Here is a 14,110-nt window from a genome sequence, read left to right on the forward strand (position 1 = left end):
CACACACACACACACACATACTCGAGTTCTCGGTTGTTATTCAAGACCCTTTACAATTCATTTCCAACCTCATCTCCAGCCATACTCCCCCACACTGTCATCTATTCACCCTGATACTTCTTGCTATCTATACAGTGCCAAGCTATTAGGCACACCGTCTTTTCCTTAGAATGCCTTCCTTTTATTTTCTCCAGGTGAAGCCTTCCCAGCTCAGCAAAGTGAGTTGTTTTGCTCTCCACATTGTCCAGTTCTATGTTTAATTGACATTAGCAAAGAGTAGCTGCACTGGGCTTTGGGGAGGAAAGCCCACCCAGGCCTGGCCCCACCATTCTGTGCAGCCCTCTGGCTCAGGGTCACACCTTCCTTAGCATTAATGACAGAAGTTTGTTAAGTTTGTTAAATGTATGAATGCCTTTATCATGTTTAGTTCATAATTATTATTTTCAGTATCTTAATCTAATTTTAAAAAATAATTTTTGGGCTTGGGAGATAGCTCAGTTGGTAGCTTGCTTGCTTAGCATGCACAAGGCCCTGGGTTCAATCCCCAGCATCACCAAAAAAAAAAAAAAAAAAGTAAAACATAATTTTGACCTCAAATATTAGAAGCATTTATTAAATATCTTTAAGATGTAATGAGTGTCTTTGCCAAAAAATACAGACCAGTGCTTGTCTTGAGTTGGATATCTTTTTACTGAATCTTCAGCTTTTCTGTGTTTGCACCTCATTCCTTTCTTCCTCCTCTCTAGGAAGGGCACTGGCAAGATGTCTCAAAAGAACAGCGCAGAGAAAGTGGTGGACAAGGGAGGGGCAAGAGCTTGGCCTTCTCTTGGTTCCTGCTTCCTCTCACAGTAACATACTTACTCAAATTTCATCCAGCCATGCCAGTCCACCATATGAGCTCTTACAAGGTTTTTAGAAAATACAGTCAGTAATACTGCTGCGGATGAAAGGAGTCATCATGATAAATTGTCTGCATAGTTAGATCTAGGTCTGATGGCCAAACTAGTGTACTCAGTGAAATGTTGACTAGAGGTGGGACTGCTGTTTGAACTGGACTCACAGAATGCCTCTGCTCAGCCAATTTGATGTGTATGTTTTGGGTGTCTTAATGAAGTCACCTCCTTAAAGAAATTCATATTAGAGATAAACTTTATATGTATTATGTATTTATATGTATTATGGGTTGGTTTGAAAGCCTCCAGATGAGTTTTTTAACTTAACAGGCAATACACTAGAACAATTTTTGTGTAGTGTTGACAAATATAGTGGAGTGCTATATTTTGATAGATACTGAAAAATGGATTTCCGATTACAGCTGTCACTTTCCATACTTACTCAGTGTCTCCTATTAAAACTTATGTAGCAGAACGAGAGAAGCAGTAGAGACATGTTGAGGAAAAGAGAAATGCAGTTTAACATTTGGAGCAGGTTTCCTACTGTGCTCATTCTGGGTTCTGTCCTTCTTGTGTGCTCAGTGAACATTGTCCCTGTAAGAGATTCTCAGGTGGCTTCCAGGAAGAACACTGAGACCTGGGGACCACTTCATTCCTAAGGAACCTTTCCTTCCAGATTCCTATATAGTTTTCATTGGCTCATGAACAGGGTTGGGTGAGTCAGCTACCTTTAGAATCCGAGCACGGAAGTTCCCCAGGTTGATAGGCGTCTTCCAGGTACTGGCCTGACATGCCAACAAGTACCTCTTGTGTTTCTCCTTGGATTTGCCCATCGCTGCCTTGTTGGTTTCTTGGGCTCCCTCAGAGCCACAGAGGACTGTGTTGTGAAATGCCATCACTAGTAAATAACTTAATAAGAAAAAGAAACTTTCAAGGAAAAGTATAACAGGGGAGAAATGATGATGGCAAGGGAGAGTGGGGAAAAAAGAACAGAACGTGTAAGCTGTAAATTCCTATACTGTGCCTAAAAATAACACCTTAAAAATATTTTGCTCTCAAGACCAATAGTTTGTTGGGGGGAAAAGAAAATGGGTTGAAATGGGATAAGATTGTTTCTAAAATAGAAGTTTTTGTAATATATGATTAGTAGCAACACTTTATAAAGGATGAAAGGAGTCATCATGATGAATTCTGCATATAAACTCTAGACTCAGTGGCCAAAATGGGTGAGAACTCTCTGCAGCATCCCTGAAAACATGTTTTTTTCAGTACTGATTCCCTCCGAAGGATCACAGAGGAAGCCTGCCAGCTACCTATGATAATGCTATTACCATTTCTTCCATTACCCACATTATTTACAAAAAAAGACAATGAAAAATAGGCATTTCTTGAATCCTTCTATGTAAATATACTCAGCTGGATCTTTTATCTCTTCCTGCACCTCTTGCTAGATGACAGTTTAATGACACTTCCGAAGTAGGTATTATCGCAGTTACCGCCCTCTGTTTGCCTGAGTGGCCCTCATTTGTGTTCAGACCACAAGATAAGGGTTCTGAAGGTCCTCCTTCAGGAGAATGGCAACAAGGAACTAGGGAAACAAAGAGTTCACAAATTCTGGAAAACCTAAAGCACAATGTGATCATACAGGTGTAATAGGTAAGGTACTGTGTGTATCACATCAGGTGACTCTACCACATGTTCTTTTCTCTAGAGGACACAATTCCAAAGAAGGTGGTGTGTCACTTCAGCGGGAAGGCCTATGCTGATGAAGAGCGGTGGGACATTGACAGCTGCACACACTGCTACTGCCTGCAGGGCCAGACCCTCTGCTCGACCGTCAGCTGCCCACCTCTGCCCTGTGTCGAGCCCATCAACGTGGAGGGAAGTTGCTGCCCAATGTGTCCAGGTATCTGAGCTGCTGTCCTTCCATCATCCGCTGTCATTCTCATTTAAGATGAAACTGAGGCAGAGCCAGAACCTGCTCACCCATTCACAAATTCACAGGCTTAAAGTCCTATACCTGCCCAGCTCAGAACCCTGGGCTAACCTGGAAAACCATGACCATCTATCTAGGTGAGGGTGATTCTTTAATCTTTGGGGCGTGTAGCCATATGGGTGTGACCAGCCTATTAATGATGCCCACCCTAGCAGAGTAGCACAGGTTTAGCACAGTGCTGGACCAGCCTAGTGAAAAGGGTCCCGAGATCAGATGCAGGGGTACATGCTTAAGAGCTGTAGTGACGTGACTACATGTACGCCTTACATTTACACAGTACAGTCCTTGCCATTCTTTTTTCAGTCCATCACATCCAGCCATTGCCCCACTATCACACGCAGCCTCTCCTCAGCCTCAGCTGGACTTCTCATCTCTCCCTTGTGGAATGTAGCCAGTGAGCACACCCCAGCTGGCTGCGGACCCGTGCCTGCACCTCTTCCCACAGCCCACTCTTCATGTCAGCTGCGTCATTCAATCTCTTACTTTCAGACCTAAGTCCCCCACAGCTGCCTAGATCCTCCCCCAGGCCTTCTCCTAGTTTCTGTGTCTGAGTCTCTTGCCAAAACAGCTCCTTTATCCCCTGCCCCTAATCCCAGAAACACAGGACCCAAGCGCTCACCAGGACAGCCTCTGGGCAGTGTTCCCAATCTGATCCCCTAAACAGAGAGACTTCCCAGACAGCATGGACCACACATACTGATGGAAGGGCTCACTCTAAGATCCCATTGAAGACCAAAGCTAGTCAAGACCTTTCCACTTTTACCTCAGTTCCCTGGTTTTCTTGCAGCATTTTGTTAGAGAATCATGCTCTATTCAGTGCAGTAAGCCTGGACTCAGGCCAATTTAGAAGCACATCTATACTTTGCAATTGTAAAATGGGGCAGTTCCATAAACCCACAGTGTTTAATCAAGCTGTGCACATGTCGGCCTTTTGTTTAGGTGTTTGCAGACGAGCTCCATTTGAAAATGTCCATTTATTCCCTAAAAAGGACAATGTTAAATGCACAATTAGTTCCTAATTCTCATCTTACTTAGCTAATAGTGGCACTGGATTTAGCTGTTGGTTCTTTTCTGCATGAAACACTTTCTCCAGTTGGCTTCCAGGTCAACTCTCTCAGTCTCCTTCTTTTTTCTCAGTGCTCCTCTGTTTCCTTTGCCAATCCCTCCTCACCTGCCCAGTCTCCCAAAGTTACAGCAAAAGCACTAGTTTGTCATAATCATCTGGACAAGAGCAGTTTCCTATATCAAGAAAGAAAAGCAGGGTGAGTTAAGAAACAATGGTTATGTGACTGACACAGACTACCAGTGCAAAGCTCATAGGTAAGATTTTACCGTTAAGCAGAGGCACCTCGGAGAGCTTTACTGAGAAAGAAATTGAGCTAGACTTTGAAGGATAAGTTGACTCTCTTCCTTGGAGTGGAGAGGTAATCTGACCAAGGATCCTGAGACTGGCAAGGTCAAGGCAAATGCTCCTGGGGGAGTAAGTTCCAGTAGCTAGAGTAAGGAAGGAAAAGATGAACATTGGCCAAGATTTTTAGGGCCTTGATTATCAAATGAAGTGCATAAACCTTGCCCTTTGCAGGAGTGGTGGGGAGGCTCATTTTCGAGCTGATAAATAACATGAATGACAAAGGTGTTTGGGGGAGACCAATGTGCAGGAGGGACTATAACATACAGAGGCCAGAACAGCCATGACTCACACAGAGGTGTGATGATAAGGACCAAGTTCAGGTGGTAGTGTAGGATTGGAGGGAAAGATTCGTCCCCCTTGTTCTGTGAGTTAGTAGTGAGTGCAGATGTTGCCACCATGCCTGTTCATCTCTCCAGAGTTCTCTGTGACTTCTGAGTTGGGATTTACTATTGGATTGACATTTAATTTCTGTTGATTAATTATCCTTTCTGCTGTATTACTGGTAAGTCACTTCTCCATTTTATCTCTAAGCAAATTTTGCAGTCAGACTTTTGCCACCTTGTATTTCCTGAAGGTGGCCTGGATTCTAGTCCCATTCTCTGGTTGCCTCACTGTCTGACCTTCAGAGCCCTTCAGAGTTTCAGCTTCCACCTTACATCTGGATAGCGCACGCACCTCCCAGAAATGGTGTGAGGACAAACAAAACGATGGTAACGGGCGCCGCCTGACCCACCCAGCAAACAGCTCTGTCCTCAGACACAACACCACAGTCTGAATAATTCCCCTTTTCTTTTCTGCCATCTCAGGATGAGTATAAAACCCTTGAGCTGGTTAGGTGGTTAGTCCTTGTTCCATTTTCCACAAGAAACCAGGCTCAGGGAAGTCTGGTGAACTATGCAAAGTCTTGCCGCCAGTCAGCAGAAGAGCAAAGACTCGAGGTCCTAAGTTACCTCAGGCGCCACCTCCCAGCAGAGTGCTGCCCACAGCTGGTGAGCTTCAGGCACCTGCCCATATTCCAGAAGAGGGCATTTTAATAGGAAGGTGACCCCACAACTGACCAGATGCCTTTGAAATTAAAAAAAAAAATAAGAAGTTTTTAAAGTTGTCATGGGTTCCTCTAAAGTTCAGATCAGATATGACAGCAGAAGGAATTAATTGTGGCCTGTGCCTGTGCTCTCTGTGGCCTGGCTGAAGGTAGATCAGTATCAGTCTTCTGACTGTGTCCATCTGCAGTATGAGCAGACAAAGGGGGCTCCTTAGTGAATGCCAGAAGAGTGTATTTTGGAGTCTGGGGTTGAATGCAGTCTTCAGTCATGGAAGGTCAGGCCTGGAACAAATAGCATCTCCTCTCCTTTCTATCTCTTCAAGCAACCTTTTGCTCATAGATTTATTCTTTTTGGCAAAACTGCTCAGAGGCAGCTTCCTTCCTAAGTTCAAATTAAAGAGAGGGATCCTCTCCCCTTGGACTTGAGGGCTCTGAATTGGAGTTGTATTTTGTGAGGAAGGAGCCATCATGATAGATTTTCGCAGAGCAGAACTGAGTATAGTGGCACCAGCTGATAGACAGGCCATGAGCTGTTAGATGGTGAGCCGCATCTCTCAGGCATTGGGGCCATTGGAGCCTCTTGAGGCCAAGACTGCTCTTGCCCTGGCCTGTTGCATGGGAAGCACTGAGGAAGCACTTGTTGAACAGAGGGTGATATAATTAATCCTGAAGAGGCATCCTGCTTCATCTTAGACCCTATAACTTTCCCTGAGGTTGCCAGGTAGAGCCTTCTTAAGTGCCCTGGAAAGAGAGCTCACCTGTTATCAGGGGGGTTTCACCTGAGATCTGCCCATAAGCAGGTACATACCAGGCCTAGGAATTTCAAAGCTGCCTCTCCACTGCTCTCACCCAGGAAAATGCCTGAGGTGGAACCAAGTTGACCCCAGTTCTGGGGCCTCTGTGGCTTCTCTACCTCACTGCTGACATTCACAGGTGTGGTGGAGTAGATCACACATCTGCCTTTCAGACTGAGGCCTCAGAGGCTGGGTGGTGCTCACCTTCTTGTAAGAGGAAGGCCCCACCCTGGGTGGGGCAGGGCAGGGACTGACAGGTGCTGCAAACTGGAAGATGCTACTGAATGTTTTTCTTCCCAGATTCATAAAGGAAGTTCATACTGATCATCCTACTACAAACACACCTCCAAGAACCACGTGATCCAGACCTGAGAAAGCAGAGTTTATAAGCTCTTGGGGTGATTCTGATATGATATAGAAATTTTGAGAATTGTTCTTTTGTATTCAGTCCCCTGCTCCTGCAAACGATAATGTTTTCAGTAAATTCAGTTTTTCATTCTGGAGTTTGCAGGAACCCACTTAACTTTTGGAAACTATACTTCCTAAAGGCTTTATATAAAGTTAAGAAGGCAGAAGACTAAGGGACTGAGACCAAAGAGACCTTATTTTTGGAGGGAAACTTGGGCTTTGGAATCATAGAATTACATTGGAGTCCCAGCTCTGCCAGTGCTGGGGGCATGGTCTTGAGCGCTTTCCTCAGCCTCTCTGAGTTTAATTCCCCAGCCAGGTGCTCAGTTAACTTGTAGCAGAAGCTCAACAAGTTCCCTCCTCTCCATCACTTCTTCTTCTTCAAACTCATCTGAAGGCTTTTGTTGAAAGCTTGGTGACTTTGGGATAGAAAATGATCACTTAATCCTGTTTTAACTTCTTATGCATATCTTATTTTGGTGTTTTGGCCACAATCAGTATTTATGATTATAAATGTTGAATAACCCCTTTTATAACCCCTTTATAAAAAACACTTAGTGATTCAGTGTGATCTGGCCAGGAGAAAGTATGTGAATGATGCACATTTTTACTGTCAAGTTTTGAAAACAGAGTGTTCTTGAGAATTATTTCTTATTAAAAAAAAATGTTAAGCTAGCTGTCAGCCCAATGAAATGTAGATATTAAAATGTATGTGTAGTTGCTGAGGAAAGCTCTGCATTTTCTCTCAGGTCCCTTGACATTTGGGATAAAGAATATTTTTCTAGACAGTTTTGTTTCATATTGCAGTATTTTTGTTGATCAAAGTGCCTATGTAATCAAACAAGATAACTGAGAATATAGTTACTGAAGACCAATTTCCAATCCAAACAGTTCCACTGGTAACATCTGAGACAACTCAGGGACTTAGGAGGTCTGCCTACACCCACTCCCCTCAGGGAAAAAGGTAGAAGGAAATGGCTGAAGAGTGGGTGATGCTTTAACTTTCTCAAATTCTGTTGACATTTTATCTAAGTGATTGAGTATTCATGGATAAAAGAGTATGAATACTGTGGCATCCTTGTCGGATTATACAGAACTAGAACCAGCATCATTTGACACAAAGAAACCTGATAGGGTACAAACTCTGTTCTTTTAAATGTTGTAAGAAATGTTTCCCACCCACTGCAAAGGGAGTGACTCTCTATCATTAATGATGTAAATAAAGATACTGTGTATTTCATTTCCCAGGAAATACAGTATTGAATTAAATGCTCCATTTGGATTGAGGATATAGAAGCCAATAGTAAGGCAGCTTCTCTATCATCTCTTATGAAAATGCTTTTCTTTCTTTTAGAAATGTATGTCCCCGAACCAACCAATATACCCATCGAGAAGAAAAATTATCATGGAGAGACTGACCTGGAGGTTCCTATGTGGCCCACACCTAGCGAAAATGACATCATCCATTCCCCTATAGGTAAGTATCAGTTGCTTGAGATCTGCCTAGCTTCTATATAGTCTACTTTGTTTTTTCTAAAATTTTTTTTCTAAAAATTTTCCATCAGCGCTTTTTAGATGGTTTGCCCAAGTTCAAACAACTACTCTAGGGAAGACCTACTTGGCTAAAAAATATTAAACACTAAACGTTGATAAAATAAGTCAGCAGGTAACTGCCTCCTTCCTGACCCTATATGCTCAGAGATTTGGTGATAATGGAAAGAATTCAATATGAAATTTCTAAGCCATCTTTCAAAATTATATGTGTGAATAAACTTAGTAAGCAGAGTAATAATGAATTATTCACTGTCCCTGTGGATTCTGTACTAAGCATTTGTGCATTAGGTTACTTTCTCTTTCTGGGTATTTTCATTCCATGAGGGTTCAGTATTGCAATGTGTTAACTTTTTCCCAGGGTTTATTCCATGTCTTTTTTATTCTGTTCTTTTAATTGTGCATAATAACGAGGTTAGTTTGTTTCTCAGTAGCTAAGTGGCCAGATATGGCCGAGTTCTGCCAGTACTACCTTTTCTAAAAAGGAGACGAGTGTAAATTTGCTCAGAGCTACGCTCAATACTGCCTCCTGTCGATTCCAAACACATTTTCAAAATTGCTGTACAATTGTCACAATATTTCTTTTGGAAGAAGCAGTAGTCATTGCTTGAGAGATTAATGGTCTGTTACTGTAGATATTCTAAATGTTGTGCTTGGATCAAACCAGATGACCAGAGAGCCAAATTCCTAGACCCAGTGTTTTGGCTCTGTATATGTTTGCTCTAACTGAATGTGCTTTAGCATCATGCTTGCATTCATTCAGTCAGCAACTACCATACCTGCTGTGTGCCCCTCACTGTTCTAGATGCTGGGCTTTGGTCATAAGAATGCATTCCTTAATGCAGTCTGTTCAGGACCTACACATTACATAATATCCCTGCTAAAGTCCCTGAAGAAAGATGTCTCTATGTGTCAGTAGCAAGAAAGTATATGTTTCTCTTAGGCAACTGATTTGTTTTAATATGAATGACACTGTGAATCTTATTTCCTATTTTTGCTTTGGCTGGTAGGAAGCTCAAAGCCAACTTTCATACCTTGCTTTTAGCATCAAAACAGAACTGGAGGCCTCAATATTATATAGACCTCAATTACAGTTTCCTCTTACCAAGATTTTCCTTAATTTACTTTCTAATCTTGCATGACACACATTCTTGAAACCACTCCATGTATCATTTAGAATATAGGAAGGTAAAGATTCACTACTTTTTTCATTTTATATTTGCAGCCTGAATCACTGTTGTCTTTGGCATTTTTCTGGATGCTGATAAATGTTTTCCTTTTTTCCCTTCCTATATCACCATCTGCATTGGCTAAAATGAGTAGAAACATTCTCTTCCCATTCCTTCCCACCTGCAGAGTACATACAGAGGCACATCAACAAAAATCTTAAGTTTTAAACCATAGAAAGTCTTACTATCACAAAACTGTGTTACTTCTTGAACTGAGTTCCCAGAACAGTTTAAGAGTAATTCCTTTTGGTTGTATGCATCCTTTATCTTTCACTGAACAGTCTTTGATGCATTATTTGAAACAAAAGAAAAAAGTAACTTCATGGAGAGGCTTTTAACCTTATCTCTGTCTGCACCTCATTGTAAGAATGATATTTTAAAAGAACGGAAAGATCTTCATAAGAGCAAAATTACATGTTGTCCCCTGTGTAGTGTACTTAATGAAGGCAGGAAAATATAGACATTGTGAGATTTCCAAAAAGTTTATGAAAAGGTATTTGTGATAATCAAAATATTTTAATATTATTGCAAAATATTTTCAAATTAGTCTAATTTTAGTCACATTTTGAAATCTTCCTAGAATTTTATTATTTTCCTGATTCCTAGAGCCAATATCATCTTGCCCAGACATTAACATTCTCACCCATTTTAACCCATCTACTAAGAGTTCTTTGTATATCAACATTAGACCTGAATGGTGTTTTTCGCCTGAAAGTACTAGAAAGCTATATAACCAAGTTGCTCATGTCTATTTGTAATATAACTGAAATAATCCTTTAAAATTCTGGTTTAAGTAATACTTATAAATTTTTTTCCCCCTAGATATGGGTCACCTCCAGGTAGATTACAGAAATAATAACAGGCTACACCCAACCGAAGATTCTTCACTGGACTCCATTGTCTCAGTTGTGGTTCCCATAATAATATGCCTCTCCATATTAATAGCATTCCTATTCATCAATCAGAAGAAACAGTGGATTCCGCTGCTTTGCTGGTATCGAACACCAACTAAGGTATTGTCCTGAAAAAGTCAAATTATAAAAATAGGAAAGCTTATACTGTCATGTTGCTTTAAAATTGCTTAATACCATTTATATCAGCCAATGAAATTTTTACTTTGATATTCATAACCTCAAATGCACATGAAGCTGCAGCAATTGAATATACAGTACTTGCCTAGGGCTGGATTGATCACTGAGTGAATTATCCATCATTCAAGCGTTGGTAACCAAGCGCTGACCACTCATGGACCCAATTTCCTGAGTGTACTTGAAAGTTTTCAAATGAACAAAAACCTCTGGATTGACTCCTGAGTCATCGTTTATATTAGAAATCAAAACTTGATCATCTGGTATTTATTAATCATATATTAACTTAGAAATGGAAGAGGAAAGAAACCACAAAGGGAGGGACATAATACTCAGGAGAGGGCAAAGAGAGAGCTGAAGGATAATGAGGATATACAGAAGTCCAAAGGCAAGCACAAAGGGACGGGTAGCACAAGAAGAAGAATGTGTGAGATAACACTGGCCAAGGGTAGGCAGACTTCTTATCAAGGGAGAGAAATATGTGTTTGTTTCAATACAAATATAAAGGGTCTTTGAATCTGCCTGTTTTAACAGGAGAGAAAGCACTGCAGTAATTAGGGGGAAAAATCACATTTCTTCCAACTCATTTTACTTTTTTACATTTAGTTTTTTTTTTTTTAATCATACAACTGTGAGAATTAGAAATAGCCTCAACAATATATTTAATCCAACTTACCATCTAGTTAACCTTTCCATATAAATTTCCGTCAGATGGTTATTCTGCCTGTGATTTTCTTTTTGACAAATATGGACGAGGCACAGCCTCTATGCTAAGTCAGGAAACAGTGCTGCGCAAGACACAATCATATTGTCTGAAGCCAAGAAGAGACCCATTCATAAAGAGCATGAGATGATGAGATACAGACAGGCTCGTCCAACATATGAGACTGTCACACAACCTGTGTCATTAGAATTGCTGTTTTAATATCTGACCACCTGTTAATGTCCACTCCTTTTCTAACCCTCTTAAACACAAGTCTGTACTTCATGGATTTAAAATAGTTATCATGTCACGTCACTAATAAAAATATAGTTGGAATTCGAATAAGATGTAATACCATGCTTATAGTCTGACATCAACAAAATGTGAAACTATTTCCCCACCTGAATTAAGTCCTAAATTTCTGTACATATGGGGTATGTAAGGCAGCTAATTCTTTGTGGGTTTTTGTTTTTTTCTCCTGTTCTCTCACTCAATAGCCTTCTTCCTTGAATAATCAACTAGTATCTGTGGACTGTAAGAAGGGAACACGAGTTCAAGTGGATGGTTCCCAGAGAATGCTAAGAATTGCTGAACCAGATGCAAGATTCAGTGGCTTCTACAGCATGCAAAAACAGAGCCATCTACAGGCGGACAATTTCTACCAAACAGTGTGAAGAAAGGCAACATGGATGAGGTTTCAAAACACAGAAAACAACTAAATCTGCTCTTAAAAGTAAACTAGAATTTGTGCACTTGCTTAGTGGATTGTATTGGATTGTGACTTGATGTACAGCGCTAAGAACTTACTGGGATAGGCTCTGTCTACAGCAGTGTGCAGGATATGCATTCCCACCTTTCCTCAAGATAACTGACCAAGTGTTTTCTTAGAACCAAAGTTTTTAAAGTTGCTAAGGTATATTTGCTTGTAATATAGCTGTAGAGATATTTGGGGGTGGGGACAGTGAGTTCGGTTGGGGAAACGGGTGGGAGGGTGGTGCTGGGAAGAAAAATTGGTCAGCCTGGCTCGGGGAAAAAATCCAGTAAAATAAAAGCAATTCAGTGGCCCAGAGGATTCTTTTTCCTGTTGCTCTGAAGACTGCATTGGTTGCTGCAAAGCTCAGGCCTGAATGAGCAGGAAATAAAAAAAGGCCTTGCAATCCAGCTGCCATAGCCACCTTAGAACTACCAGACGAGTGCATCAGAACTTTTGATAGCCATCCCAGGTCTAAAGCCACAAGTTTCTTCTCTACGCAGTCACAACTGCGATAGGCAGTGAGGAAGCCAGGGAAATGCAGTAGCTGCATTTCTCTAAAGCGGGTTATTAGGGACATATACAGTTATACTTTTTGCTGCTTTTGTTTTCTTCCAAGCCAATCAGCCAGTTCGTAGCAGAGACAGCAAATGAACAAGATCTAAGTCATTTCTTGATGTGAGCACTGGAGCTTTTCTTACAACAGTGTGGCGGAAAGGAGGGAGAGGGCAAGGACACCAGGCATTTCCAGGGGCTATACTTCATTGTTTGTTGTTGCTTTTTTCTGTTATACTGTTGGTTGTTCATAGTTTTTGTTGAAGCTCTAGCTTAAGAAGAAACTTTTTTTAAAAAAAAAAAAAAAAAAGAAAGACTGTTTGGGGATTTTTTTCTTTATTATATACTGATTCTACAAAATAGAAACTACTTCATTTTAATTGTATATTATTCAAGCACCTTTGTTGAAGCTAAAAAAAATTATGCCTCTTTAAACTTTAGCAATTATAGGACTATTTATGTAACTATCTTATGATGCTTCAAAAAACAAAAGTATTTGTGTGCATGTGTATAAATATATATGCTCATATATTTATACACATACAATTTATGTTTTCCTGTTGAATGTATTTTTATGAGATTTTAACCAGAACAAAGGCAGATAAACAGGCATTCCATATCAATGCTTTTGATCACTTACAGATTTTCTGAATAACACAAATTCTCATTCTACCTGCAGTTTAATTGGAAAGATGTTTGTCAGAGTGTGTGTGTGTATGTGTTTGTGTGTGTGTGTACATACCTTCAGCAGCCAGCATCGTACCTGCTATGGAGAGGATATTCCTTTACTAAAATATTCCTTCTCATTTGGATTTGCTTTCAGTTGGTTTCCAATTCGCTCACTGGCCAGAGACATTGATGGCAGTTTTTATCTGCATCACTAATCAGCTCCTGGATTTTTTTTTTTTTTTTTCAAACAACTGTTTGAAACAACTACTGGAATATTGTCCACAATAAGCTGGAAGTTTGTTGTAGTTTGCCTCGAATATATAACTGACTGTACACAATAGTGTTAACTTTTCAAACAGCTCTTAGCACTTTTATACTAATGACCCATTTGTGCATTGACTTTTCTTTTAAAAATGCTTGTTGTGAAAGACACAGATACCCAGTATGCTTAATGTGAAAAGAAAATGTGTTCTGTTTTGTAAAGGAACTTTCAAGTATTGTTGTAAATACTTGGACAGAGGTTGCTGAACTTTAAAAAAAATTAATTTATTATTATAATGACCTAATTTATTAATCTGAAGATTAACCATTTTTTTGTTTTAGAATATCAAAAAGAAAAAAGAAAAAGGTGTTCTAGCTGTTTGCATCAAAGAAAAAAAATAAGATTTATTATCAAGGGGCAATATTTTTATCTATTTCCAAAATAAATTTGTTAATGATATGATGTTACCAAAATAGATTTACATCAGCCTGATTAGTATAAAATTTTGTTGACAATTAATCCATTCCTGGCATATAAAGTCTTTATCAAAGAAAAAATTGTAAATGCTTGCTTTTTGTTTTTTCAATCATGGCCATATGAAAATACTAACAGGATGTAGGACAAGGTGTAAATTTTTTATTATTATTTTAAAGATATGATTTATCCTGAGTGCTGTATCTATTACTCCTTTACTTTGGTTCCTGTTGTGCTCTTGTAAAAGAAAAACAAATATAATTTCCTGAAGAATAAAATAG

General features: G+C 40.0%; 1 protein-coding gene across 5 annotated transcripts in view; it reads left to right on the top strand.

Moving 5' to 3' along the window:
- Positions 1–14,110, top strand: part of Crim1 (cysteine rich transmembrane BMP regulator 1) — a 180,022-nt gene extending 165,912 nt beyond the window's left edge. For all 5 annotated transcript variants that reach the window (XM_076833156.2, XM_076833154.2, XM_076833153.2 and 2 more), the window contains 4 exons: positions 2,605–2,799; positions 7,902–8,024; positions 10,150–10,340; positions 11,616–14,110. In XM_076833156.2, the coding sequence (XP_076689271.2) occupies positions 2,605–2,799; positions 7,902–8,024; positions 10,150–10,340; positions 11,616–11,792 (686 nt within the window). In that variant the 3' untranslated portion in view covers positions 11,793–14,110. The remainder of the gene's footprint in view (positions 1–2,604; positions 2,800–7,901; positions 8,025–10,149; positions 10,341–11,615) is intronic.

Source organism: Callospermophilus lateralis, chromosome 14 (assembly GCF_048772815.1).
Source record: "Callospermophilus lateralis isolate mCalLat2 chromosome 14, mCalLat2.hap1, whole genome shotgun sequence".
Classification (NCBI taxonomy): domain Eukaryota; kingdom Metazoa; phylum Chordata; class Mammalia; order Rodentia; family Sciuridae; genus Callospermophilus; species Callospermophilus lateralis.